General features: G+C 42.4%; 1 protein-coding gene across 1 annotated transcript; it reads right to left on the minus strand.

Moving 5' to 3' along the window:
• Window positions 1-2,435: 2,435 nt before the first annotated feature.
• Window positions 2,436-8,914, minus strand: LOC142496449 (nicotinamide N-methyltransferase-like). Its single transcript, XM_075603144.1, has 4 exons — window positions 8,589-8,914; window positions 6,427-6,642; window positions 4,538-4,745; window positions 2,436-2,903 (listed from the first exon to the last, which is right to left on the minus strand). Exons 2-4 carry the CDS (start codon window positions 6,620-6,622, stop codon window positions 2,474-2,476), a joined length of 834 nt encoding a protein of 277 aa, XP_075459259.1. The 5' UTR covers window positions 6,623-6,642; window positions 8,589-8,914; the 3' UTR covers window positions 2,436-2,473.
• Between the last annotated feature and the right edge of the window lie 16,766 nt (window positions 8,915-25,680).

The following is a 25,680-nucleotide window of genomic DNA, read 5'->3' on the forward strand; positions in this document are numbered from 1 at the left end:
TCCTCAGTTAACCAACTGTTTGTTAATATAGAGGTTGTGACTTTCTCCTGTGGCACAACTATTGCATTTGATTCATCCCTGGTGTAAAAATAATTCAAACTACTATATTTGAGGTCGGAAGAAATAATGATATTGAAGTTTATTTATGTAGCTACATGGTGAGATGCGTTCAAGCAGGCAGCTGAATAGCATTCTGCCCCGCTATACCCATACATTGGTATAAATAATATAATGAGTGCCACATGCTGAAAATTGCATTCAACGTCATTACATACACATACCAAAAAGTATAACTACCATATAAAGATAAATACTTTTATGCATAGGACATAGGTCAAATCCCTATCAGTCACTCCCCCCCTCCTCCTGAGTCCACAACGGAAGTTTAGCCAGACAAAGAAAAGGCAGTCAGCAAGGAAAAATACTTTAACTCTTTACATGCCAGACTAACGTGAAAACCGGCATCCATTTTCGTTAAGGCACATTTTACGTAACCACACTGGTAAACACAGAGGCAAATTATTTTTTTAATAACTCTGCTTTTTCCTTATCTCCAATAATCTGCCTGACCATCTCACACAGAAAGGGTCCTATATTTTCTTTTCTGATTTTTTGTTATTAAGGTACTTACAGAACTTTTTAGGGTTGATATTACTTTCTATCGCAATTATTTTTGGCAATTTGATTGCCCTTTTGCAACTTTTGTTACATTCCTTATAATTCTGATACGATGCCTCTATCCCTTCTGACTCCAAGAATCTAAACGCCTTCCTCTTCTTTTCCATTTCCTCACCTAACTGTTTATTTATCCACATTGGTATAGACTTATTTCTTTTATATTTATTACCCATGTGCTGTAAGGCCAGTGGGAGGGGTTAAGGAAGGGGTACTTAAGGCAAAGTGGAGGTATCTTAGCTTCCTCTTTCTTTAATTTACTGGAGCACAGTCCCATCCACCCACCCTGTTTTTTCGGCATGAGGGATGTCAGCATTGTAAGAAAAGATCAGGATGTTTGCTTTGTTTTGTAACAGCTTGGGGAATGTGTTGCCAGGAATAATGTTACTTTGGGAGAGGGACTCAGTCAGTATTGGTTCCTGGAGGGAGATCGTAGACCTCAGAAGTATTTAGTTTTGGAAGGTGGTACCATTGAATGGTCGGAATGGTGATGACCTTCCAGATGGAATTTGGGGAAGGCGGTGCAATTTCACACTAGGCTCAGTTGGTGTGGTGGTGACCTTCCGATGAGGGCTCTGTTCATTCAGACGAAGGTACTGAAGGGCTAGATGAGCACGAGCTGAGCGTATCACCCAAGCTCTGGTAGGTGTGAAGCAGAGCAATCTGTTCAGGTCACTAGTTGGGGATAAATATGAGATATTAATATGTTGTAATAAATAAAGCTGTGGCCGTAAATTTCTCCCAAGAACTTGTATGGTGCATTTATTGGGAATAGGAGAGGAATCAAGCTCGAGGCATGGGTAAATCAAGAATTCCCTGGACTTCTACGGAAGGGGCTGCATGACTTAAGGTTGAGGGGCCAATCCCTAAGATGCCATGATGTCAGGCCAGAGGGGGAGGGGGGTTAAGTAAGGGGTACTTAGGGCAAGGGGGAGGAATCCTAGCTTCTTTTTTCTTCTAGGATCTATTGGACTGAAGTCTAACACACCCACCCTGTTTTTAGGCATGATTGATGTCGACGTATAAATGAAAGATCAGGATTCGGCTCTGTTGCTGTCGTAGCTTGGGATATGTGTTGGCGGGAGTAATATTACTCTGGGAGGGGGACTATTTAGTTGGGAAAGATGGTACCATTCCATGCTGGGCGGCTGGAATGGTGGTGACTTCCGGATGGAATTTGGGGAAGGCTGTATCTTTCCAAACTAGGCTCGGTTGGTGAGGTGGTGACCTTCCTGGAATCTGTGCATTCAGACTAAGGTACTGAATGGCTAGATGAGCACGAGCTGAGGGTATCTCTCGAGCTCCGGAAGGTGTGAGCAGAGCAATCTGTATATCCCTAGTTGTGGAAACATATGAGATATGTATCTGTGTAATAAATAAAGCTGTGGCCGTTAATTTCACCTAAGAAGTTGAATGGTGTGTCTATTGGGAATGGGAGAGGGGTCCAGCTCGAGGCGTGGGTAAGTCATGTTACCTATATCTGTATACCCTGAAATTCTGTTTTTCCCAATATGCTGCTTCCTCCACCTTTGACCCAGCTGGCATATTATCATACGTATGCAAACTCATCACCTTGTGCCCAAGTGAGAGGGAAGGAAAATTAAGAATGGTTCAACATGTTTAATGCACATTAATATCACACAAAGTTTACGGAGCAAACAGATTTATACCATCACCCATTGACGCAACAATTAAAAATTTATTTTTCAAATGCTTTATTTGTCTTTGTTTTTAAACAATCAAATCAGGATTATACGCCTTATTTATGTCCCTGCTATTGGGTCACTATGATGCACATTTAAATCTCCCTCTCCTTACGTGCCACAACAAACACAAGGTGATCATAATCCAAAAGATCTGATTTCTTCTTACTGCTAAACACATCTAAGCTCTGGATGATATAACCTGTGTCACTGAGAGCCTGACATAAGAATTCTTCATCGTATGTCAGAATATGCAGTGTGTGCTCACCCAGCTTGAAATATGACATATTGAGAAAGCCAAACAGTAAGAGATACCCCCCCACTTTTAGCAGTGATGACATGTTCTTCAGGATGCTGCGATATTCATCTTGGTGTTTGCTAAAAACATCCAAGCATGCACCACTATACAGACAATCCACTTGGGGTAACACAACTGGTTCTGATGGGTTGGCTTTGGTGAGGTCACATTTTAGCACACGCTTCACTGCTCTTCTTGTTTTATCTTCCTTCTCTTGCCAACCCTCACTGAAAAACAGTAGAAATAATGATGTTAGCGTTAGCATATCGTCTCACCTCTTGTGTTACTTATTCACAGGGGTCAGGAAGTGTAGGACATCACAAAAGGACTTTAAGTGTTCTCCCCTTGCACACACTTAACCCATCAAAGCACCATTTGGTGAGCTCTGCTCTATATTATTACTTATAGCAAAAACATTGACAAGTTCTAAAATACATTTTCCACTGAAGGAATGGTGTTTTAGGGCAGGGAACACAGGGTTATACACACAATATAGTTAACCCTTTCTCTCCCAAGATGATTTAGGGGACACACCGTTTAAAACGCTTTGCAGCTCGGAAATTCAGCTGCAATCTGGGAGAAATACACATGGTGAAGGGGAATGCAAGTTATTACGCACCGTTTACACATTAACCCCTTAAGTCCCAACACTATGTAGGGGCTCGATCGTCATAGGCATGCCCATGGAATCACTTGTGTGGTTCACCCTCATTGGCAGAACCGTGCACGTGACCAGGGCAAGCACGACAATTTCAAAAGAATTTGTCTAGGGAGGCAGCTGAGCGTGGAGCGCTGACGGCCACCTGCACCCGCACACTCAGGACAAACACATTATCACAATGTGTTTGATCCCACTAAGCACGAGTGCGCACGTGCGCTCAGCTTCACCCTGGACAGGACCTAAGAAGATAGGAACATGAAAATATTGTATCTTGCAATCAGTTATAATTCTTTATCATTAAATACACAAATGTAGTAGGGAAATTGTTCCTTTCAATAAAACAATATATCCCTTTGTAATACAGAATGCCATACAGTTTTAATAGGATTCAATGGCAGTGATAACACAGAATATCACAGAATACTGTACTGTGTGCCAGCATAGTGCAGCAATGTGAGTAAGAAAGACCTCTACGTCTGTAGACTGGCGCGCCTGTGATCATTGTACACATTCACAGAGCCGTGTAACTTTATATCTAGGAGAAACAGGCACTTCATGAGTTAGGATCCAGTACATCCCTGCAGATTCATATGTGCATTTTCACATACTTCACCAGATGGAGTCATTATTACAGAGTTTTTAGGGATTACTTAGTGTGGCTCAAGGCTTGTACTGATTAATGAAACAAATCTGGTGTTCAGGTTTGTACAACAAATACAGCAGAAAAAGTAAATACCTGTATTATACATATACCATTTGTTGTACCATTTCTGTTTGGTATCACATTTGACTTACCTGAAAATGAGACTAATATCTAAATGTATTTTTACAGGTAATATATTTCACAAATAAATTAAACAGGATCTAGAAAGTTCTCAAAATAACAGCAAATTTCTTACAACATTTATAGATCTGCTGAGGACTGAACAGTAAATAGTCAAAAACAGCACTAAATGGCTAATTTATTTTTAAGGTTTTATTTATTATTTCAAACTTGATTACATTTTTCATGATTCTTTCTGTGCCCTTTCCCTATATTTTTATATGCACCACGTGTACGTTTTGATTGGACCCGAAACTTAATTTAACACGTTCTGAACATGGGCGACATTTGGGGCATTTATACCAACCATACCCTAAGATATAAAGCAGAAACTGTAACTTTTAGGAAAAAATAATGGACTACAAATGACTTTTTACCCTTTGCCTTCCATGTCACAGACATATTTGGACAGATGAGACCAATCAAAGGACCCTGGATCCTTTTTCAGCCACTTTTCCAGTTCCTCATGGTGGGTTTCCACATGTTCTAACACAATAATCTCTTTGAAGATTTCGCTGGCTGACAGGAGTTGAAAAATTGTCGGACCCATGGTGATATCAATTAGTGTATCTCCACTGACACCACCTAAAGCGTGGAGACAAAGGTCCAGAAAATCATACTGATAAAACAATAATGCATCCAGCCTCCGCTTATTTAATCTTAGAAATATGAAGCTTCAATGTTGATCTCTATGTAGTGATTGTGTTAATGCAATTATAGACCTTACTATAGAATATGTAGGGATTTTATTAACGAACATATATTGTGCAGTCGAACTATACCTGGGTGTAACAGGCAGCATAGAATTTAGAGGTAATTATTCCTGATGACATCTTTTAAGTAAGAGGATTCTGTCACTGACACGTATCTGTCTCTGTGTCACATTGTATTTATATTGAAAACTATCACCAACTGATTACAGCAGGTGCAATATGATTATACAAATTCAAATAAGGAATAGTGAGGCATCTAACTTTCTATCCATCCAAACATCTGTAAGTCTGTCTGTCGGTCTCTTAAGGGTTTTAGATTTGGGTTTACAATGTAAGATTCTGGTGGGTTCTGATTTCTCACACCTTGTGTCACCCATCTTTATTAGTTATTATAACAAGATGAATTCCTATTTGCTGGAAAAGACAATATTATTGATATTTTAAATGAAAAGTTGAACGTATAGCTGACTGCCTCAGATTGGAGGAGTATTATATCAAAGTTTCCCAGCTTCAAATCTTGTTGCAAATAGAAAAGCACTGAGACCCAGATTTGACGCTACAATGTGACATAAATCTAAGTTAACATATCATTAATAGTAACCCTGTATTAATTTACTAAAGTTAAGAATGCAATGTTTCCCCAGCTTTATTCCCTAAAAAGCATAGCGTAAATATTAATGTCTGTTAGTGAAAATAATATGCAATTAATATACAAATTAGATGCTATCAGCACATAATATTAGCTCCATGAAGATTAAATGTTACATTTTAAGTCATAACTCAACATAGAGTTGTTACTGACTTCTGATAAAGTGAATACCTAAACTCGTAAATAGAAGTCGATTGAATTCACTTTTATTCCCTATTTAATATATTAACCCTTAAGTAACCCAACCATGCAGCTAGACATGGTTTGCTAAGTGGTTAATCCATTAAAAGGTTGATAAAAGTTTGTTTCATTCAATTTTATCAGCAATTCTAGGGATGGAAGTAACATTAAAATACCGTAATGTTATTCTGAAAAAAAAAGGAATCTCTGGAACTGAACCACATTGATTTAATCTCCGGGTCTCCTTGTTTCTGGATATACTTACCTAGGAAGGGGCTGCCGGTATCAGCTCTGGCCGGGCACCCAGTATGGCGGTTTAAATGTCCCATGTCCCGCTTTCCAATTGGAAGCCGTGACATCATTCCTTACGGTTAATATTGAAACGTGTGACACGGGAAGTTTAGTCTGAACAGAGAAACCGGCATCAAATTTGGAAGTATCTTGGGAAGCAGGGGATCCCTAATTAAAGCGGGTTTACTCCAGAGACTCCTTGCTTCCTACCCAGGGGGGAAATAATAATACTGTACATATTTTTTAAAGTGCAGATGCTTTAAATATAATATGTTTGTTGTTTTAGCCTATCCTTATCTCAGTGAATAAGGGTCATTGTCTCAGGGAATGTAATGTCAATTCTTGTTTCAGGTAAAATCACCATGTTTGCCCTGATTCATGGAGATGAGTGAATCTGGTCCTGAGTTTCCAGAAAAAAAATAAACACACATACCTGATGTGAATGCCTTATGCAGTTGTTTTAGTGGATATTCCATTGTCTCCTCTTGCAAATCATTATTTTCAGAACCAAAATAGGTGTCCAATATTATTCTTGGATCTATGTCCACATGGTGGTACTGTTTGTGGCTGGAATCCATTGGGGTTAGCTTCAGTTCTTTTGCTCTGACTCTGTGTCTTCCAAATTTCATGTGTGTGAGAATCTTATAATCTGATTGGAAAGAGCAGCTGACTAGTCAGGTACACAGACATCGAGGCAGGAATATGCTAAATTGTATTAGATAAATAAAAATCACTCAGTCACTGTAAATATTCTGGTCACAAGATAGCCTCCATTTTGTGAGTGCACAACTGTATATATATATATATATATATATATATATATATAAAAGGAAAAAAAAGCGCCAAATCCTAGTGCATTACTGTGCAAAATAGATATATTTAATCCCCAAAAATCTCAATAAAAATGAACTCACAAACATAAAACAATTAAAAGCATTGTATGAGTAATACTCATGCTCCTAGGACCAGGAAACGCTGCTTTGCTGCTGTAGTCCCTCCGTGACTCCACTGGAACAGATCGCTGCCTCCGTTGTTCACTGCCTGCAGGAACTGACGCATCAGGCACTCCATGATGGTCTCTCCCCCGGTATACACCAAACAGTTGATCTTTAGTTCCCACCGGGGACGGTTGAAGTCGCGGACCAGCGGGTGACGTCACGGGAACCGTTCTAATTACCGGTTAGTAATTAGAACGGTTCCCGTGACGTCACCCGCTGGTCCGCGACTTCAACCGTCCCCGGTGGGAACTAAAGATCAACTGTTTGGTGTATACCGGGGGAGAGACCATCGTGGAGTGCCTGATGCGTCAGTTCCTGCAGGCAGTGAACAACGGAGGCAGCGATCTGTTCCAGTGGAGTCACGGAGGGACTACAGCAGCAAAGCAGCGTTTCCTGGTCCTAGGAGCATGAGTATTACTCATACAATGCTTTAAATTGTTTTATGTTTGTGAGTTCATTTTTATTGAGATTTTTGGGGATTAAATATATCTATTTTGCACAGTAATGCACTAGGATTTGGCGCTTTTTTTTTTTTTTTCTTATATTTTTCTATGCAGGTGGAGAGGGAGGTCGTTGTGCCCTTTTAAGAAGCTGCCTGTTGGTCCTAATAGTGCTACTGTCACTCCCCAATTATTGGACTTATTTGTTGGACTCTAGAGGACTATCTGCATTGAGCAGATTAAGGCAACGTTCACAGCACCACACAAATTTTTTTTTTGTATAATTGCATGTTTTTAGCTTTTTTTTTTATCATTGGACATTCACAGTGCATTTTTGGTATATTAATTAATTTCATTATTTAGGATATATTGCATTGGTATATCATTATATTAATTCATTAATATCATGCTGATATATTTATGATTTATTACCGGTTCAATTAATTTTATATATCCTATACTTCTGGCTTTCCACACACGAGCGCAGACCCTTATTGTATATATTATATATATATATATATATATATATATATATATATGTTTGTACTGTATACAGTGTTTGACAAATCACCCAAAAATCGATTCGCCCAACCAAAAAATCTACTCGCCACTTTCTCTCCCATATATATACACACACACACACTCTACACACACACGGAGGGGGTCGAAGAGAGGAAAGGCCGCGACCAGCACCACCACCCCGCTCCCCCTCCTCCCGCGCCAATCCCCTGCCCTGCGCAGGCAGCGGGAGAGCCGGGCACGTGGGGTCTTCAGCTTGCAGTTATTGTACTTGTAACACCTCTACCCCTGGCCAATAGAAGAGGTACCACACCAAAGTGTTTCACTGTCTCCTAAAGTGATATTGTGTGTGTGTGCAGGGGATACTCAGCAGTTAAACAAAAAATAGCTATTCATAGCTCAAAGGTAACTCATATAAATGAACTAAAACAAGTCCAGCAATGTAGATCATATAAAGGTAAGTAATCAGTGTGTTTTCTGCAGTCTTGAGATGCAGGTGTAGTGAAATTGTTTAGGGGGAACAGCCTGTTAGTTGTCGCAGAAGACAAAGACAACGCAGTTAGTATGCGGGATGAGCCCGGTGGCTCTATGTGAACGAGAGCGGGGATATGTATTCAAGAAGGAAAGGGATTAATTACCTCTGAAACCCCGCTCGAGATGAAGTTCTTTTCCTGTTCTCCTGTGGTCACGGCGCTGCGTCCAACTACTTGCGATGATCCACCGTCTTCAATCAAACAATTGGCACCAGTCCCCAATGTCCAATCCTCCTGCACAACCGCTGTGCGTCCATCCAATCGTGAAGCGTAACATAGAAAAACTGCAAAGCATTGGTTTGACAGCAAACACTCCGAAAAAGATCTCAACAACTCACCGGGTGTAGAAAAACTAAGAAAAATGTATTAAACTAGATGATTAAAAACAAAGACATACTGTGGACAAAACAAGGGAGCTCTCCTCCCACGAGTTTCATGCTTAGAGAGCTTTCTCAAGGAGTATACTGTGGCAGGTGCAAAGGTAGGTAATATCGCCCTACCCTCTAACAAACACACTTGATAACAATTAATTGATTATCAGATGATGGCATGTGCCAAAAGAATACTCCCCTTGTCTTGAAATTAAATCACCAGCTGTGTTGGTTATATATCAAGTAAAGAGTAAATGAAATATCTATGTAGCTATTTAAAAAAATAGACCCATATCATTAGATGGTACATGGTTATATTTGTTACTAAAATAACCCAATAGGATAAGCTGGTGCAATAAGTCATAACAAGAATAATTGATAGTTTAAAAAAAAAACTTTCATACAAAGTTCTAGCTGAAAAATGTGCCCACATCAAAATAATTTGAGAATAAAAACTTATATATATTAATAGACAATCATAATAGCCAAAACCCATGACAGCAGACATTTCTAAACACCTTAACATGAAATCATATATATATATATATATATATATATATATATATATATATATATATATATATATATACCCTCCCCCCTCCACCCCATGTATATTAGCTATGAGCTTGAGTATCAATTATTGATTTTTGAAGCCCCTAGAAGAAGCAAAGGGTGTGAAACGCCACGTCGGCCTTGTCTCTGTGTGTACTCCCCTTGGATCCCTTTCATCGTCTGTGAACTCTTTTTGCCCTTCATACAATCCTAGCACTTCATTACAAGGACATTATTCTCATGATTATCTGCAAGTATACATAATGTCTTCTTTATTTCATCAGTGGTGACCTCATGTTATTTATTTGTTTCCTTGTGACCTAGGTGGTACTGTTTTTGGCAATTATTATTATCAGCCATTAATACTTCACAGCATACAGCTGTTGTAACAATATTTTGACCGGTCGGTCTTTATATATCTCAGGAGGTTATTTCTCTTTTTTCACCTGAGTAGTAAGATCCTGTTTTTTTCTATATTTACTTAGGGTCATAGTATTACCCGGATATTCTTATATTTCTCCAGTTGTAGAGATCCTTGGGGGATTTTTTTATATTTATATCTGTCTAGTGTTTTCCATGTCAATAAATAAACATTTTTTCATAATTATTGTTGCTAGAGTGCTTTCAGTGGGACACTTTTCATTTTTTTTCTTTATTTTTATATATATTATATATATTACTATATATTTTTCAAACCACTGTATGCCTGTCTGTCTGTCCTGTGTCCCTAGGGGAAATCACATTGGACCTTTGGCCCGTCACTCCGCCTCAGGCCAATGAGATGGCTCCCTTGGCCCACCCGCCCCCGCACACCTCTCATTGGCTGGTGTGCTCTAACAGTGTCTCAAACACACCCCTGTGCCCCCCTCACCACAAACACCCCGCCACCCCTAACCACAAACACCCCCCCCTTACCGCAAACCCCTCCTCACCGCAAACCCACGCCTGTCCGCCGCCAAGCCTCCTCCAACTTACCTCTCGACACGCCGCCAGCAAAACTCCCGCCGCCTCTCACACGCCGCTGCCTGCCCACTCGGCTCTTCTCCTCGGGGCAAGGTATTACCGCCGGGAGCGCCAGCAAGCAGGTAACATCCCCCCCGCTGGCGAGCCGGGAGCACCGCCTGGCGCAAGGAGTTAACCTCCATGGCTCTCTTTGGCCACCCAGAGCACGCTCTCTCCTCCCACAGGCCGCACCCTTACCCGGCGCTCTCACCTCCCACACCCGGCGCTCTCACCTCCCACAACCGGCGCTCTCACCTCCCACACCCGGCGCTCTCACCTCCCACATCCGGCGCTCTCACCTCCCACACCCGGCGCTCTCACCCTCTCACACCCGGCGCTCTCACCCTCTCACACACCAGCCCCCTCCCCACACCCATACACACTGAGCACGCTCTCTGCGGCTCTCACCTCCTACACACCGCTCACCATCAACGAGAGCGCTCCTCCGGCTCTCTCCGCCCCTCCCGTGAAGGGCACAGCACCCCCTCAACAGAGCATCTCAGCCTCGCCGGGGGTCATGGACACCGCCCGAGGTGGAGGAGGAGGGCGGCCGGTACCCGGAGGAAAAGGAGCGTGGCCGGTTGCAAGGTGAGGAAACGCAGGGGAATGGGTCCCTGACTCCCCCTCCCTGCCCCCCCTCCCGCTTCCCTGCCCCCCTCCCCTCCCTGCCCTTCCTTTGCCCTCCCTCCCTGCCCTTCCTTTGCCCTTCCTTTGTCCTCCCTCCCTGCCATTCCTTTGCCCTCCCTCCCTGCCCTTCCTTTGCCCCCTTCCCTGCCGTCCTTTGCCCCCCTCCCTCACTGCCCTTCCTTTGCCCCCCCTCCCTCCCTTCCCTTCCTTTGCCCCCCCTCCCTCCCTGTCCTTCCTTTGCCCCCCCTCCCTCCCTCCCTGACCTTCCTTTAAGCGGCCCTTCCTTTGCCCCCCTCCCTCCCTCCTTGCCCTTCCTTTGCCCCCCCTCCCTCGCTGCCTTTCCTATGCCGCCCCGCCCTTCCACGCCTGCCCCTTGCCGCCCCGCCCTTCCATGCCCCTTGCCCCCTGCCCCTTGCCACCCTGCCCTTGCCCCCCCTTCCACACCCCTTGCCCCACCTTCCACGCCCCTTGCCCCCCTTCAACGCCCCTTGCCCCCCCTTCCACGTCCCCCTTCCACGCCCCTTGCCCCTCCCCTTCCACACCCCCTTCCACGCCCCTTGCTCCTCCCCTTACACGCCCCTTGCAACCTCCACCCTTCTATGCCCCTTGCCCCCCCGCCCCGCCCTTCTATGCCCCTTGTCCCGCCACTCCATGCCCCCTGAACTTCCACGCCCGGGCAACGCCGGGTATATCAGCTAGTATATTATATATACGCATATTTCTGCATTTGCGTTTGACAAAGTGTCCTTGGGCATTAGAGGAGGGGACTTGGAGAAAGCCCTCCTCAAAAAAGAATGCAGCTGGATAGTTCTCCTTAATACTATGCAACCCAGGGGAATGAAGGACTCCCTTAGTTTTGCATTGTTCTTATAGCTTCACCTAGCTTCTCCTTTTTTCATTTGTGCTATATTGCTTAGTGAGGCTGTAGGAACTTCTTTATGTACACTTTTCTTTGGTTATGACTCTCTTTCTCTGCGCTCTTTCAATTCATCCTATTTTCCCTCTTCTGTTTTTACTATTTATTTTTTTAATCATTAGATACTATTTTCTTTTTGCTCATAATGTCATATGTTTTGTGCTTGCTTTCTTACTCTTTGTGCCTTACTGTATATTTTATAAGGCATACTGTATCACCTCATCTTTGTCTAATAATTATGTGTTTGTTCATGTAGATAAGAACTTTATATATGCTGCTCCTGTCTGTTTACAATGCTCCGATGACGTCACCCTGACTCTTGAATTGAGACGCTACAAATGGGAGTGTCTGCACATGTACAAAAGAGTTACAACATTACTTCTGGGGATTTCTCCTCCCCTAGACGCATCGTCATTGATTATCTCAACTCGGCACCTGTGCAGATGACGCCGCCCTCCGTTAACCTTACTGCAATTGGTTGCGGACATGTGCCGATTTTTGATTGGCCACAGTATAAAGCCCAGCAAGCCTCCACTATTCTTTTATCACTCCGGGATGAAGGCCCCCTAGGCTGAAACGCGTTGAGTGTTCATTTTCGGCAGTGTACATGATTTGCTAAGCGTGACCTGTGCATTATGGTGCTACTCCTGTGGACTGCTTGAGAGACTGCTACACATGTTGGAGCAATACTCCTTTGGATCCAGGGCAGGAAGGGAGCGATGTCATCAGGAACACCCAGAAAAAAACACATAAATAATCATAGTGTAGTAAATAAAATAAGTGTGAATCAAACTAAAATAACTTGGCTCTTATGGATGACCTACTTACAAAAATTAAGGTAAAAAACAGCAGGTTTGTTTAAGGAGCAATGATTACATCCCCTAATGGGTGTTATTTAAATAGCATACTCAATTAGGTCAATAATTAAAAACACAATCAAATAGTTAATTAATAAATTACACACAGGTTCTCCCATAAAGGGTACATAATCACTGTGGTCCAAAAATACGACGCATAAAATACATTAATATGTTTATTAACTCTATTTTAAGAGGATCAAAAATAATAAAATGTTAAAATGTATATAAAAAATAAAAATAATAAAATTCAATTAATAAGGAGGTATCAAATGGAGAGAGATTCATGGATTTAAAGGGGGAGAGAGAAAGAGACATGGGTTAATCATGGGAATATAGGACAGGAATCATAGAAACAGGCAGCAGCATATTATAAAATATACAGTAGAATCAACTCATAGTGTGATACTGACATGTATCAAAGCTGAAAGTGCAATTACATTGACTAGAGGAAAGGTGTAATCTCAAAGTCTACATTCAGACCATTAGGTGTGAGAGTATTGAGTTTATGTACCCAGTACATCTCTCTTTTACTTAAGTCTAAGTTTCTATCCCGTCCTCTCCAATGCTGTGCAACATGTTCTATAGCGATAAATTTTAGCCCTACTGTATTGGAGTTATGGAATATAGAGAAATACTTAGAAACATTATGTGTCTGGACACTGCGTCTGATATTACTTAGGTGTTCTAAGATGCGTGTCTTGATAGCTCTTGTTGTCTTTCCCACATATTGTAGCCCACAGGGGCATTCAAGGAGGTAGATTATGTAAATTGAATTACAATTCATGTACTGTTTTATTTTGTATTCCTCATTTCTATTATTGCACTTAAATCCCTTTTTATCTTGTTGTTTGTATTCGCAGGCTTTGCAGGAACTACAGCCGTAGAACCCTTCCAATTTCTGGAGCCATCCATTCCTATTTGTCTCTAGTTTTTTTATTGCACTAGGGGCTATCATACCCTTCAAATTTCTCGCTTTTTTGAAGATTACCTTAGGGCAGCGGTGCGCAAACTGTGGGGCGCGACCCCCAGGGGGGGCGTGACACTGCCGACGGGGGGCGCAGGGTTTACAGAGGCCCCGCGCACTTCCCGAAGGCACTTAAATTAAGTGCCGGGGGAGCTGCAGGGCCTCTGTAAACCTAACTTACCGTGGCTCCGGCGGCTTCCTCCCTGTGTCGCCATGGCAACGCGGCGTCAAAATGACGCTGCGAGGTCATGTGACGTCACGTTGCTATGGCAACGTGATGTCATTACGCCGGAGCGCGGGTAAGTTGGGGTTGGGAGGGGGGCGCGGGAGTGAGGGGACAGCCGGCAGGGGGGCGCAGGGAAAAAAGTTTGCGCCCCCCTGCCTTAGGGTTTTTTGGGATTTCATCCTTCAAAATTGGATCATTCAGCAGGACATGCCAGTGTTTATTTATTATTTGATTCTTTATTAAAAGAAGTTAAAAATGCTGTATCGAAGTTTGTATTTATAGTTTTATCTTTGTTTTTGGGCACTATTAGATCCTTTCTATTCAGACAATTGGCTTTTTCAAATGCTGTGTCCAGAAGGTCTGTCCTATAATGTTTTTCTACAAAGCGTTCCTTTTGTATATTACACTGATCACTGAACACTGCTGCATCAGTGCAATTTCTACGCATCCTTCTGAACTGGTTGTACGGGACGTTATCCATCCATAAATTGTGGTGATAGCTTGTGCGTAGAATATAGTTATTGCTGTCAACTTCCTTAAAGTAAGACCTAGTTTTTAGAATGCCGTTCTCTATATAAATATTTAAATCTAAATAATTGAGAGAGGTTGTACTTGTTATAGAGGTAAATTGTAGATTATACGTATTAGTATTTATACTTGATAGAAAGGAGTCTAAACTCTCCTGGCTGCCTCGCCAGATCAAAATAACATCATCGATGTAGCGCCGCCATAGGACAAGGTCCGCCCCCAGTACGCCGCCTGGCCAAATGTGGTGTTCCTCCCAGAGTCCCATAAAGAGGTTGGCGTAACTGGGAGCAAACCTCGTACCCATGGCGGTGCCACATCTTTGAATATAAAATTAATTTTCGAACCAAAAATAATTTTTATCAAGTATAAAGCATATTCCATCGATAATAAATTGGACTTGCTGTTCTTTCACATCTGGATTTTGTTTAAGAAAGAAATTCACTGCTTCACATCCTAGATTCTTTTCTATTGATGTGTATAAAGACGCAACATCTATAGTGGCCATAATATACTCATTTTTCCAGGTAAAGCTCTCCAACAGATGTAACACATCTGTAGTATCTTTCAGATATGATTTAAGGGATTTAACATGACTTTGTAGAAAAGTGTCAATATAAGATGACAGATTTGATGTCAGTGAGTTAATTCCGGAGATGATGGGTCTCCCGGGAGGTTTTTTCATACATTTGTGGACTTTTGGCAGTATATAAAATATCGGTAATTGGGGATATTCATTAAATAAAAATTTATATTCGTTCTCATTCAGTATACCCAATTCCCTACCTCGTTCTAAGAGCACTTTTAGATCATTTATAAAGGTTTTAGTAGGGTTATTTTTTAGAATTTCATAAGTCTTTTTGTCTCCTAAGAGGCGGTGGGCTTCTTTTAGGTAGTCATCTCTATTTAAGATGACTACCCCCCCTCCCTTATCAGCCTGTTTGATGACTATTTTTGTGTTATTTGTTATTTCTTCTAAGGCAGACCTCTCTTCCTTATTCATATTATTCCTGATTTTTGATTTGTTACTCTTTGAGAGCTCCTCAAAGTCTTTGACAATCAGATTATAAAAGACCTCTATATGATTGCCCTTATAGTAGGCAGGGTTAAAGGTGGATTTATTCTTTAATGTCGTGTGCTTGAATGTTTCACTTTCTTTCTCTATGATTGGGTTGAGATTAGACATTCTTGACTCAACATTCTTGCTTAGAAAAAACCTTTTTACTGTTAATTTTCTAATATATTTATTTGCGTCCACAAATAGTTCAAAGATATTAGGTCCACAAGTGGGCGCAAAGGACAAACCCTTGGAAATGACACTTAACTGTGAGGTAGTTAGATCTACATTACTAAGATTGAAGATGCTTCTATTCTTTTCAGGATTGGTTCTCACTTTTTTCTTTCTTCCCCCCCGTTTTCCTCTCTGTTTCTTTCCCCTTTGGGATAATGACTCTCCTCTTCTGTCTCTAAGAGGGGAGTGAATGGGTTTTTTGTTTCCCAAATGCTTATGGGGTCTTCCATATCTAGAAAATCACTTGTCCCTGTAGCTCCAATAGGGGAGCGGGATCTACTAGCTTTAGCATATTTAGCAGATTCATATCTCTCTCTCTTTTTCTATTCTCTCTGTCTTTTCTCAATTCTCTCTCTCTTTTTAATTCTTTTTCTTTTTGATATTCTCTCTCTTTTCTTTCTCTCTCTTTATTTTCTTTTAAATCCCGATTCCTTCTGTATTCCTTCTCTCTTAAAATATCTTTTTCCCTCTGTAATTCTTTTTCTCTATGTAGCTCTCTTTCCTTATATTCTCTTTCCCTTCTTTGTTCTCTCTCTTTAGCCATGTCTCTCTCCCTACGTCTTTCCCTCTCCACTGCTTGCTCCCTCTCTCTTGGGGGTACTCTCTCATTGTAATGTTCCCTTTCTCTATTGGGGTCTCTCTCCTTTAGTTCTCTTTCTTGAATAAAATGTTGTTTAGGCATAAAATCTTTCCTTGGAATATAATGTGTGTGATTAGAGTCATAATTATCTCTCCATGGTAATCTAGTTATAAAATGACGTTTATTATTATCTAAATATGGTTTAGTACCATTCTGCTCCAAAGTAGTCTGAGGCTCTTTAGCTAATCTTTCCTCAGGTCTGCTCTGTGGTTGATAGCTTTTCTTTTTCTTCCAGTCTCTTTGTTCCCCTCTGAGGTAATCTTCCTCATCTCTCAGAAATTTATTGGATTTGCTAGTAAAAAGTTCTTGTTCAAGTCTATCAATTTTCTTTTTCAATTCACGATCTTTGATTTTAAATTCAGTGGTATCTTCCATATGTGCCAGTTTCTCTTCTATTATAGTAACCTCCTCATCAATTTTCTTAATATGCTTTTTATGTTGATTAATCAGGGATGTCATCAAATTAAAAGAGCATTTATCTATGGTCTCATGCCAATTTTTCACAAATTCCTCATCATCCAAATTGGATGATGGGTTTTTTGTGAATCTCAAGCCTCTTGGAATACGCTTACAATCCATATATCTATTTAGGAATTTAAGGTCTAACCATCTCTTGTGTCTTTAATTAGTAATCTCTCTAGTTTGATGAATTCTTCATCTAGAAAATCATCCTTCACCGGGCGAATGTGTTGTATTAATATCATTAAACAATAAATGTCTATTTTGTCTTTTTGCAAATATATTGGGTGAAACAACTTCCATAGTGTCAGAAAAATATATATATATATAGATAATAAAAGTGTACAGCAGCCACCAAATCAAGTGCAGAGAAACAATGTGAAACCCAGTGATTTGGAACGGCGCTATAACCAGCAGTGAAAGTGGTCAAAGAATAATATAAAAATATGGTGATTCTGAAAGATTCTCAACCTTCCAGGGAATATGCACTGATTCCCTTACAAACAGTTAGGATCTAGGGCAGGAAGGGAGCGATGTCATCAGGAACACCCAGAAAAAAACACATAAATAATCATAGTGTAGTAAATAAAATAAGTGTGAATCAAACTAAAATAACTTGGCTCTTATGGATGACCTACTTACAAAAAGTAAGGAAAAAAACAGCAGGTTTGTTTAAAGATGAGTCTTTAGGCACCTCAGCTTGAGACCGCAGCACACAACAGTAAACACTGGTAGCAGGCTGGATGATGTTTTCACGGAGGCTTCAGCTCCCAGTCAGGTATAATGTAATAAATGAGCACAATCACATAGGGGTTTTCTTTAGGCAGTAGATATGACGGATCGGCGGATGAAAGAACCTCCACTCCTGTCACTGTCCCTCCTCGAGGGTGCCCCCTCGTCCGGTGTCGGATGGATGGCGTCTGTCGTCACGTCCTGGCCTGGGGGTGACGACTTCCGGTAGGAGCGGATAGATCGAAGGGTAGGAGGATCGCCGCACCGCAACTATGCCTCCGGGGATGAAGCAGGTAGTCAGACAGCCAGACTGCGATGCAGCTGTACTCTGCTTACTCTGCTTGCTTGGCTCAACGCGTTTCGCTGCGTACCGCAGCTTCCTCAGGAGCAATGATTACATCCCCTAATGGGTGTTATTTAAATAGCATACTCAATTAGGTCAATAATTAAAAACACAATCAAATAGTTAATTAATAAATTACACACAGGTTCTCCCATAAAGGGTTCATAATCACTGTGGTCCAAAAATACGACGCATAAAATACATTAATATGTTTATTAACTCTATTTTAAGAGGATCAAAAATAATAAAATGTTAAAATGTATATAAAAAATAAAAATAATAAAATTCAATTAATAAGGAGGTATCAAATGGAGAGAGATTCATGGATTTAAAGGGGGAGAGAGAAAGAGACATGGGTTAATCATGGGAATATAGGACAGGAATCATAGAAACAGGCAGCAGCATATTATAAAATATAGAATCAACTCATAGTGTGATACTGACATGTATCAAAGCTGAAAGTGCAATTACAGTGACAAGAGGAAAGGTGTAATCTCAAAGTCTACATTCAGACCATTAGGTGTGAGAGTATTGAGTTTATGTACCCAGTACATCTCTCTTTTACTTAAGTCTAAGTTTCTATCCCGTCCTCTCCAATGCTGTGCAACATGTTCTATAGCGGTAAATTTTAGCCCTACTGTATTGGAGTTATGGAATATAGAGAAATGCTTAGAAACATTATGTGTCTGGACACTGCGTCTGATATTACTTAGGTGTTCTAAGATGCGTGTCTTGATAGCTCTTGTTGTCTTTCCCACATATTGTAGCCCACAGGGGCATTCAAGGAGGTAGATTATGTAAATTGAATTACAATTCATGTACTGTTTTATTTTGTATTCCTCATTTCTATTATTGCACTTAAATCCCTTTTTATCTTGTTGTTTGTATTCGCAGGCTTTGCAGGAACTACAGCCGTAGAACCCTTCCAATTTCTGGAGCCATCCATTCCTATTTGTCTCTAGTTTTTTTATTGCGCTGGGGGCTATCATACCCTTCAAATTTCTCGCTTTTTTGAAGATTACCTTAGGGTATTTTGGGATTTCATCCTTCAAAATTGGATCATTCAGCAGGACATGCCAGTGTTTATTTATTATTTTACTAATATTGTTTGATTCTTTATTAAAAGAAGTTAAAAATGCTGTATCGAAGTTTGTATTTATAGTTTTATCTTTGTTTTTGGGCACTATTAGATCCTTTCTATTCAGACAATTGGCTTTTTCAAATGCTGTGTCCAGAAGGTCTGTCCTATAATGTTTTTCTACAAAGCGTTCCTTTAGTATATTACACTGATCACTGAACACTGCAGCATCAGTGCAATTTCTACGCATCCTTCTGAACTGGTTGTACGAGACGTTATCCATCCATAAATTGTGGTGACAGCTTGTGCGTAGAATATAGTTATTGCTGTCAACTTCCTTAAAGTAAGACCTAGTTTTTTAGAATGCCATTCTATATATAAATATTTAAATCTAAATAATTGAGGGAAAGACAACAAGAGCTATCAAGACACGCATCTTAGAACACCTAAGTAATATCAGACGCAGTGTCCAGACACATAATGTTTCTAAGCATTTCTCTATATTCCATAACTCCAATACAGTAGGGCTAAAATTTACCGCTATAGAACATGTTGCACAGCATTGGAGAGGACGGGATAGAAACTTAGACTTAAGTAAAAGAGAGATGTACTGGGTACATAAACTCAATACTCTCACACCTAATGGTCTGAATGTAGACTTTGAGATTACACCTTTCCTCTTGTCACTGTAATTGCACTTTCAGCTTTGATACATGTCAGTAATACACTATGAGTTGATTCTATATTTTATAATATGCTGCTGCCTGTTTCTATGATTCCTGTCCTATATTCCCATGATTAACCCATGTCTCTTTCTCTCTCCCCCTTTAAATCCATGAATCTCTCTCCATTTGATACCTCCTTATTAATTGAATTTTATTATTTTTATTTTTTATATACATTTTAACATTTTATTATTTTTGATCCTCTTAAAATAGAGTTAATAAACATATTAATGTATTTTATGCGTCGTATTTTTGGACCACAGTGATTATGTACCCTTTATGGGAGAACCTGTGTGTAATTTATTAATTAACTATTTGATTGTGTTTTTAATTATTGACCTAATTGAGTATGCTATTTAAATAACACCCATTAGGGGATGTAATCATTGCTCCTGAGGAAGCTGCGGTACGCAGCGAAACGCGTTGAGCCAAGCAAGCAGAGTAAGCAGAGTACAGCTGCATCGCAGTCTGGCTGTCTGACTACCTGCTTCATCCCCGGAGGCATAGTTGCGGTGCGGCGATCCTCCTACCCTTCGATCTATCCGCTCCTACCGGAAGTCGTCACCCCCAGGCCAGGACGTGACGACAGACGCCATCCATCCGACACCGGACGAGGGGGCACCCTCGAGGAGGGACAGTGAGAGGAGTGGAGGTTCTTTCATCTGCCGATCCGTCATATCTACTGCCTAAAGAAAACCCCTATGTGATTGTGCTCATTTATTACAATACTAGCTGAGAAACCCGGCGTTGCCCGGGATGTGAAGTGTGAATAAGTATGTGTAAATGTTGTATGTGAAAGTTGTAATGTGATGCCAATGTTATGTAATATTAGTTAGAATTGTGTTTGTAAATCAACAGTAGTAGAAAGCACATGTATATGAGGGCAAATGTTTGAAGTGTATGTTAGTTGTTACGGTAGTTATTTTTGAAAATGTTATTGTTGGAAATGCTTCTTGAAAGATGTGAATGTCCATTGTTGAGAGGAGTGTATTTGATGTAATGTTAAAGTGTGTGTTGTAAAATAATGTAGTAATAAAAGATGACAGTAGTGTATTGAGTGTCTTTCATTTTTTTGTAATTTCTTATGGCAATATGTAGAGTTCATGGAAATTGAGGAAAGTCAATGTTCATTGTAATGCTTGTTTGTAAACGACATTTTTGGTAGTTCCAGTTGGAGCAAAGATGTACAATTGTTGGGGGGATCCAACTCTAGAGCACGCAACATATAACTGGCCGTGGGAGAAACATGGTGATTCTAAGTTGATACCAGTGCACTTTATAGATTGTCCTTGTGCTTTGTTAATGGTGATAGCAAAAGCTAGTTTGATGGGGAACTGTAGCCGTTTGAAAGTAAAAGGCATGTCTGTAGGAATGAGTGGAATGCGGGGGATGAAGACATCTTGGCCTTTGGCGTTGCCAGTTAAGATAGTAGCTTCAATTAGGTTGGGCATCAATGTTTTTATGCACAGTCTGGTTCCATTACAAAGGTTAGGTGTGTGTAGGTTGCGAAGTAGCATGATGGGTGCTCCAACTTTGAGGCGAAGATGATGTGGTGGCATCCCTGATGGTTCGAGGGAGTGTAGGAATTCAGGTGGATAGTTAACGGCTTCATCGCAATCCACAACTGTATCGATTGAGTTGTATTGAGTAATTGTGTTTGGAATAATGTCTTGAATTTGATGATTGATGTCATTGACAGAAGTATTTTTGGCAGCAAGGATGGCTCTTTCACAGAGCCACTGGTGGTTTGTGTAATTGTGTAAGAGATTTGGATAGATGTATGAGATCTTCAAGTGATGTCATCATGTGACAAAAATGTGTGGGAAAAGCAATTTCACCTGATGTTAAGTCAGTAGGTAAAGTGCCTTCACCTATTTGAAGAAGTGTGTGTGCAAAAAGTTGTTCATTTGAGTGGCCGAGAAGTTGGACTCGCATATTGGTTGTTAATGGAAAATGTTTGACATGTCGCCATAAAATAGAGGATTTAAGGCATGCATGAAGTTCGTCTGCTGGTGTGGATCGTGGTATGACTGGAAGTGTTTGTCTGAAATCACCAGCTAAAAGAATGACAGCACCACCCATTATTTGTTTATTGTTACGCAAGTCTTGCAAGGTTCTATTAAGGGCTTGAAGTGCTTTTTTATGCGCCATGGTACACTCATCCCAAACAATAAGTTTGCAAATTTGAAGAACACGGGCTTGGCCAGATGTCTTGGTAATATTACATGTTGGGTTTTCTTCATGAACAATGTTTAGTGGTAATTTAAGAGCTGAGTGCACAGTTCTTCCTCCATCCATAAGAGTGGCTGCAATGCCAGATGATGCAAGTGCAAGTGCAACATGATTGTGCATTCTTATTTCTGCAAGGAGTAAATTTATGAGAAATGTTTTGCCTGTTCCACCTGGAGCATCAAGAAACAGGATTGCACCTTGTTCGTTGTTTATGTGCTGCATGATGTTGTCATAGGTGTTAAGTTGTTGTGGAATTAACATTGGTTTTCTTGTGGCAACATACAGTATTCTTGTAGTATGGAAATATTGTATTGTTTCTCTCGCATAAGGTCTGTATTGAGTACATCGTGATGATGACGTTGGGGAGCTTCTAGACCTAATTGAAGTAGTGTTTTGTTATTGATAGAGAGACATGTATCTTCTAACAATATGAGTACCTCGTTGAAAATGTCAGGTGAAAAGGTAACATTGAGTGATGGGTTGTGTCTCTGTGCTTTGTGAAGTATATCTTCACTCATGTGAGGTAGCGGGATAGGGGGAGGGACATTGGTGGCATGGTGTAGCGGGGTAGGGGGCCTCGCGGTCCGGTTGCGGTAGGGAGATGTGTGAGGTGCAGGAGATGTGAGGCGTGCTGTGCGGTTCGCGGGAGCTACACTGTGTGAGGTGAGGGGTATTTATTTGTGTTTGGTGTGCGTTTGTGTAGGTGTTGAAATGTTGTGTGTGTTTTTGTTTTGTGTTAATGTTGGCTGTGTGTGTGGCAGAATAGTGTGTGTATGTAATTATTGTGTGTGATTGTTGATTGTGTGGGGTGTGTGTGTGGATGAGTGAGTGTGTGATGTGATAGTGAGTGTGTGGTGTGTGAGTGTGTGTGTCAGTGTTGGTTAGTTGAGTGTTTGTGTGCAATAAATTAGACAGATGTGTAAATAGTAATGTTTTGTGTAAAATATGTTATTGAAAGGAAGAGGTGATTTATTGTGCTAGGTGTGTTAGTAGCGGAGGTGTTGTGTTGTTGTATATGTTTGTGTGTGGTGGGATGTTGATGTGCAATGGGAGTGGGTGGTGAGACGTGTAAATGTGCATTGTATTCAGTGTAGTGTGTATGGAACAGTGTAATTGGAACAGTGGGTTGGGTGTGTGTGTTTGTTTAGTGGTGGTTGTGTTGTGTGTGGTAGTTAAGGTTATGTTGAAGTGTTGTTTTGTGTGTTGTATCAGCAGAGGAGGTTGGTGTGTGTGTGTGAGTACGTGTGTTGCGTGGTTGAGGGCGTGTGGCGTTGCTGAGTGCGTGTGTGTGTGCATGTGTTTGTGTATTTGTGTGTGTGTTGTGTGTGATGGTGTGTGGTGTGTGTGAGAGCATGTGTGTATGTGGCGTGTGTGATGGCATGTGTGTGTGTATGACGCATGTTGTGTGTGTGACGTGTGTGAGTGCGTGTTGTTGGTCATAGACATGTTGTAAATTGCATGTTTTTGAGTGTAGTGTGTGTATTATGAGGGTGAAGGTGAGGTGTGATTTGTTGTTATGTGTGGCATAGAATGACAGGATGTTTGCGTGTGTGTGTGTGTGTGTATGAGGGGGTTTTGTGTGGGTGAGTGTTGTGTGTGAGTGGTGGTGTGAGAAGTGTTTTAGAATAAATTATACAGACAGTGAAATTGTTAGGAAAACATATTTTATTGTAAGGAACAGCTGAGTTTCAGTGGTAGGTGTTGTCATACAGTGTGTGAGGTAGCGGGAGTGACATTGGTGGCATGCTGTTTGACTGTAGTCCGCGGCGTCGCGGTCCGGTTGCGGAGGGAGATGTGTGAGGTGCAGGAGATGTCAGGCGTGCTGGTTGTTCCGCAGGAGGTAGAGTGTGTGAGGTAGCGGGATAGCGGGAGTGACATCGGTGGCATGGTGTGTGGTGTGTGTGAGAGCATGTGTGTGTGTTGCTGGTGTGTGATGGCGTGTGTGTGTGTATGAGGCATGTTGTGTGTGTGACGTGTGTGAGTGCGTGTTGTTGGTCATACACATGTTAAAAATGGCATGTTTTTGAGTGTAGTGTGTGGCATAGAATGACAGGATGTTTGCGTGTGTGTGTGTGTGTGTATGAGGGGGTTTTGTGTGGGTGAGTGTTGTGTACATTATACAGACAGTAAAATAGTTAGGAAAACATATTTTATTTCAACGAACATCTGATTTCCAGTGGTAGGTGTTGTCATACACTGTGTGAGGTAGCGGGATAGGGGGAGGAACATTGGTGGCATGGTGTGTGAGTGTAGGCCGCGGCCTCGCGGTCCGGTTGCGGTAGGGAGCTGTGTGAGGTGCAGGAGATGAGGCGTGCTGTGCGGTCCGCGGGAGCTACACTGTGTGAGGTAGCGGGATAGGGGGAGGGACATCGTTGCCATGGTGTGTGAGTGTAGGCCGCGGCCTCGCGGTCCGGTTGCGGTAGGGAGCTGTGTGAGGTGCAGGAGATGTGGCGTGCTGTGCGGTTCGCGGGAGCTACACTGTGTGAGGTAGCGGGATAGGGGGAGGGACATCGTTGCCATGGTGTGTGAGTGTAGGCCGCGGCCTCGCGGTCCGGTTGCGGTAGGGAGATGTGTGAGGTGCAGGAGATGAGGCGTGCTGTGCGGTTCGCGGGAGCTACACTGTCTGAGGTAGCGGGATAGGGGGAGGGACATTGGTGGCATGGTGTAGCGGGGTAGGGGGCCTCGAGGTCCGGTTGCGGAGGGAGATGTGTGAGGTGCAGGAGATGTGAGGCGTGCTGTGCGGTCCGCGGGAGCTACACTGTGTGAGGTAGCGGGATAGGGGGAGGGACATTGGTGGCATGGTGTAGCGGGGTAGGGGGCCTCGCGGTCCGGTTGCGGTAGGGAGATGTGTGAGGTGCAGGAGATGTGAGGCGTGCTGTGCGGTTCGCGGGAGCTACACTGTGTGAGGTAGCGGGATAGGGGGAGGGACATTGGTGGCATGGTGTAGCGGGGTAGGGGGCCTCGCGGTCCGGTTGCGGAGGGAGATGTGTGAGGTGCAGGAGATGTGAGGCGTGCTGTGCGGTCCGCGGGAGCTACACTGTGTGAGGTAGCGGGATAGGGGGAGGGACATTGGTGGCATGGTGTAGCGGGGTAGGGGGCCTCGCGGTCCGGTTGCGGTAGGGTGATGTGTGAGGTGCAGGAGATGTGAGGCGTGCTGTGCGGTCCGCGGGAGCTACACTGTGTGAGGTAGCGGGATAGGGGGAGGGACATTGGTGGCATGGTGTAGCGGGGTAGGGGGCCTCGCGGTCCGGTTGCGGAGGGAGATGTGTGAGGTGCAGGAGATGTGAGGCGTGCTGTGCGGTCCGCGGGAGCTACACTGTGTGAGGTAGCGGGATAGGGGGAGGGACATTGGTGGCATGGTGTAGCGGGGTAGGGGGCCTCGCGGTCCGGTTGCGGTAGGGAGCTGTGTGAGGTGCAGGAGATGTGGCGTGCTGTGCGGTTCGCGGGAGCTACACTGTGTGAGGTAGCGGGATAGGGGGAGGGACATCGTTGGCATGGTGTGTGAGTGGAGGCCGCGGCCTCGCGGTCCGGTTGCGGGAGGGAGATGTGTGGCGTGGAGGGGAGGGGGGGTTTGAAGAGGCAGTCTGCAGTGTTTGGTGTTGTGTGAATGTGTGTGTGTGCTGTGTTTGTGCGTTGTGTGTAGATTCTGTACCT

Source organism: Ascaphus truei, chromosome 6 (assembly GCF_040206685.1).
Source record: "Ascaphus truei isolate aAscTru1 chromosome 6, aAscTru1.hap1, whole genome shotgun sequence".
NCBI classification, from domain to species: Eukaryota; Metazoa; Chordata; class Amphibia; order Anura; family Ascaphidae; genus Ascaphus; species Ascaphus truei.

What these genes read in the sequence shown, in the direction of transcription:
- LOC142496449 (XM_075603144.1), bottom strand. Translation starts at nt 6,622, where the DNA reads ATGAAATTTGGAAGACACAGAGTCAGAGCAAAAGAACTGAAGCTAACC. An exon ending in GCATAAGGCATTCACATCAG is followed by an intron (nt 4,746 to 6,426) that starts GTATGTGTGTTT and finishes TCCACGCTTTAG; the next exon opens with GTGGTGTCAGTGGAGATACA. An exon ending in TGTGACATGGAAGGCAAAGG is followed by an intron (nt 2,904 to 4,537) that starts GTAAAAAGTCAT and finishes ACTGTTTTTCAG; the next exon opens with TGAGGGTTGGCAAGAGAAGG.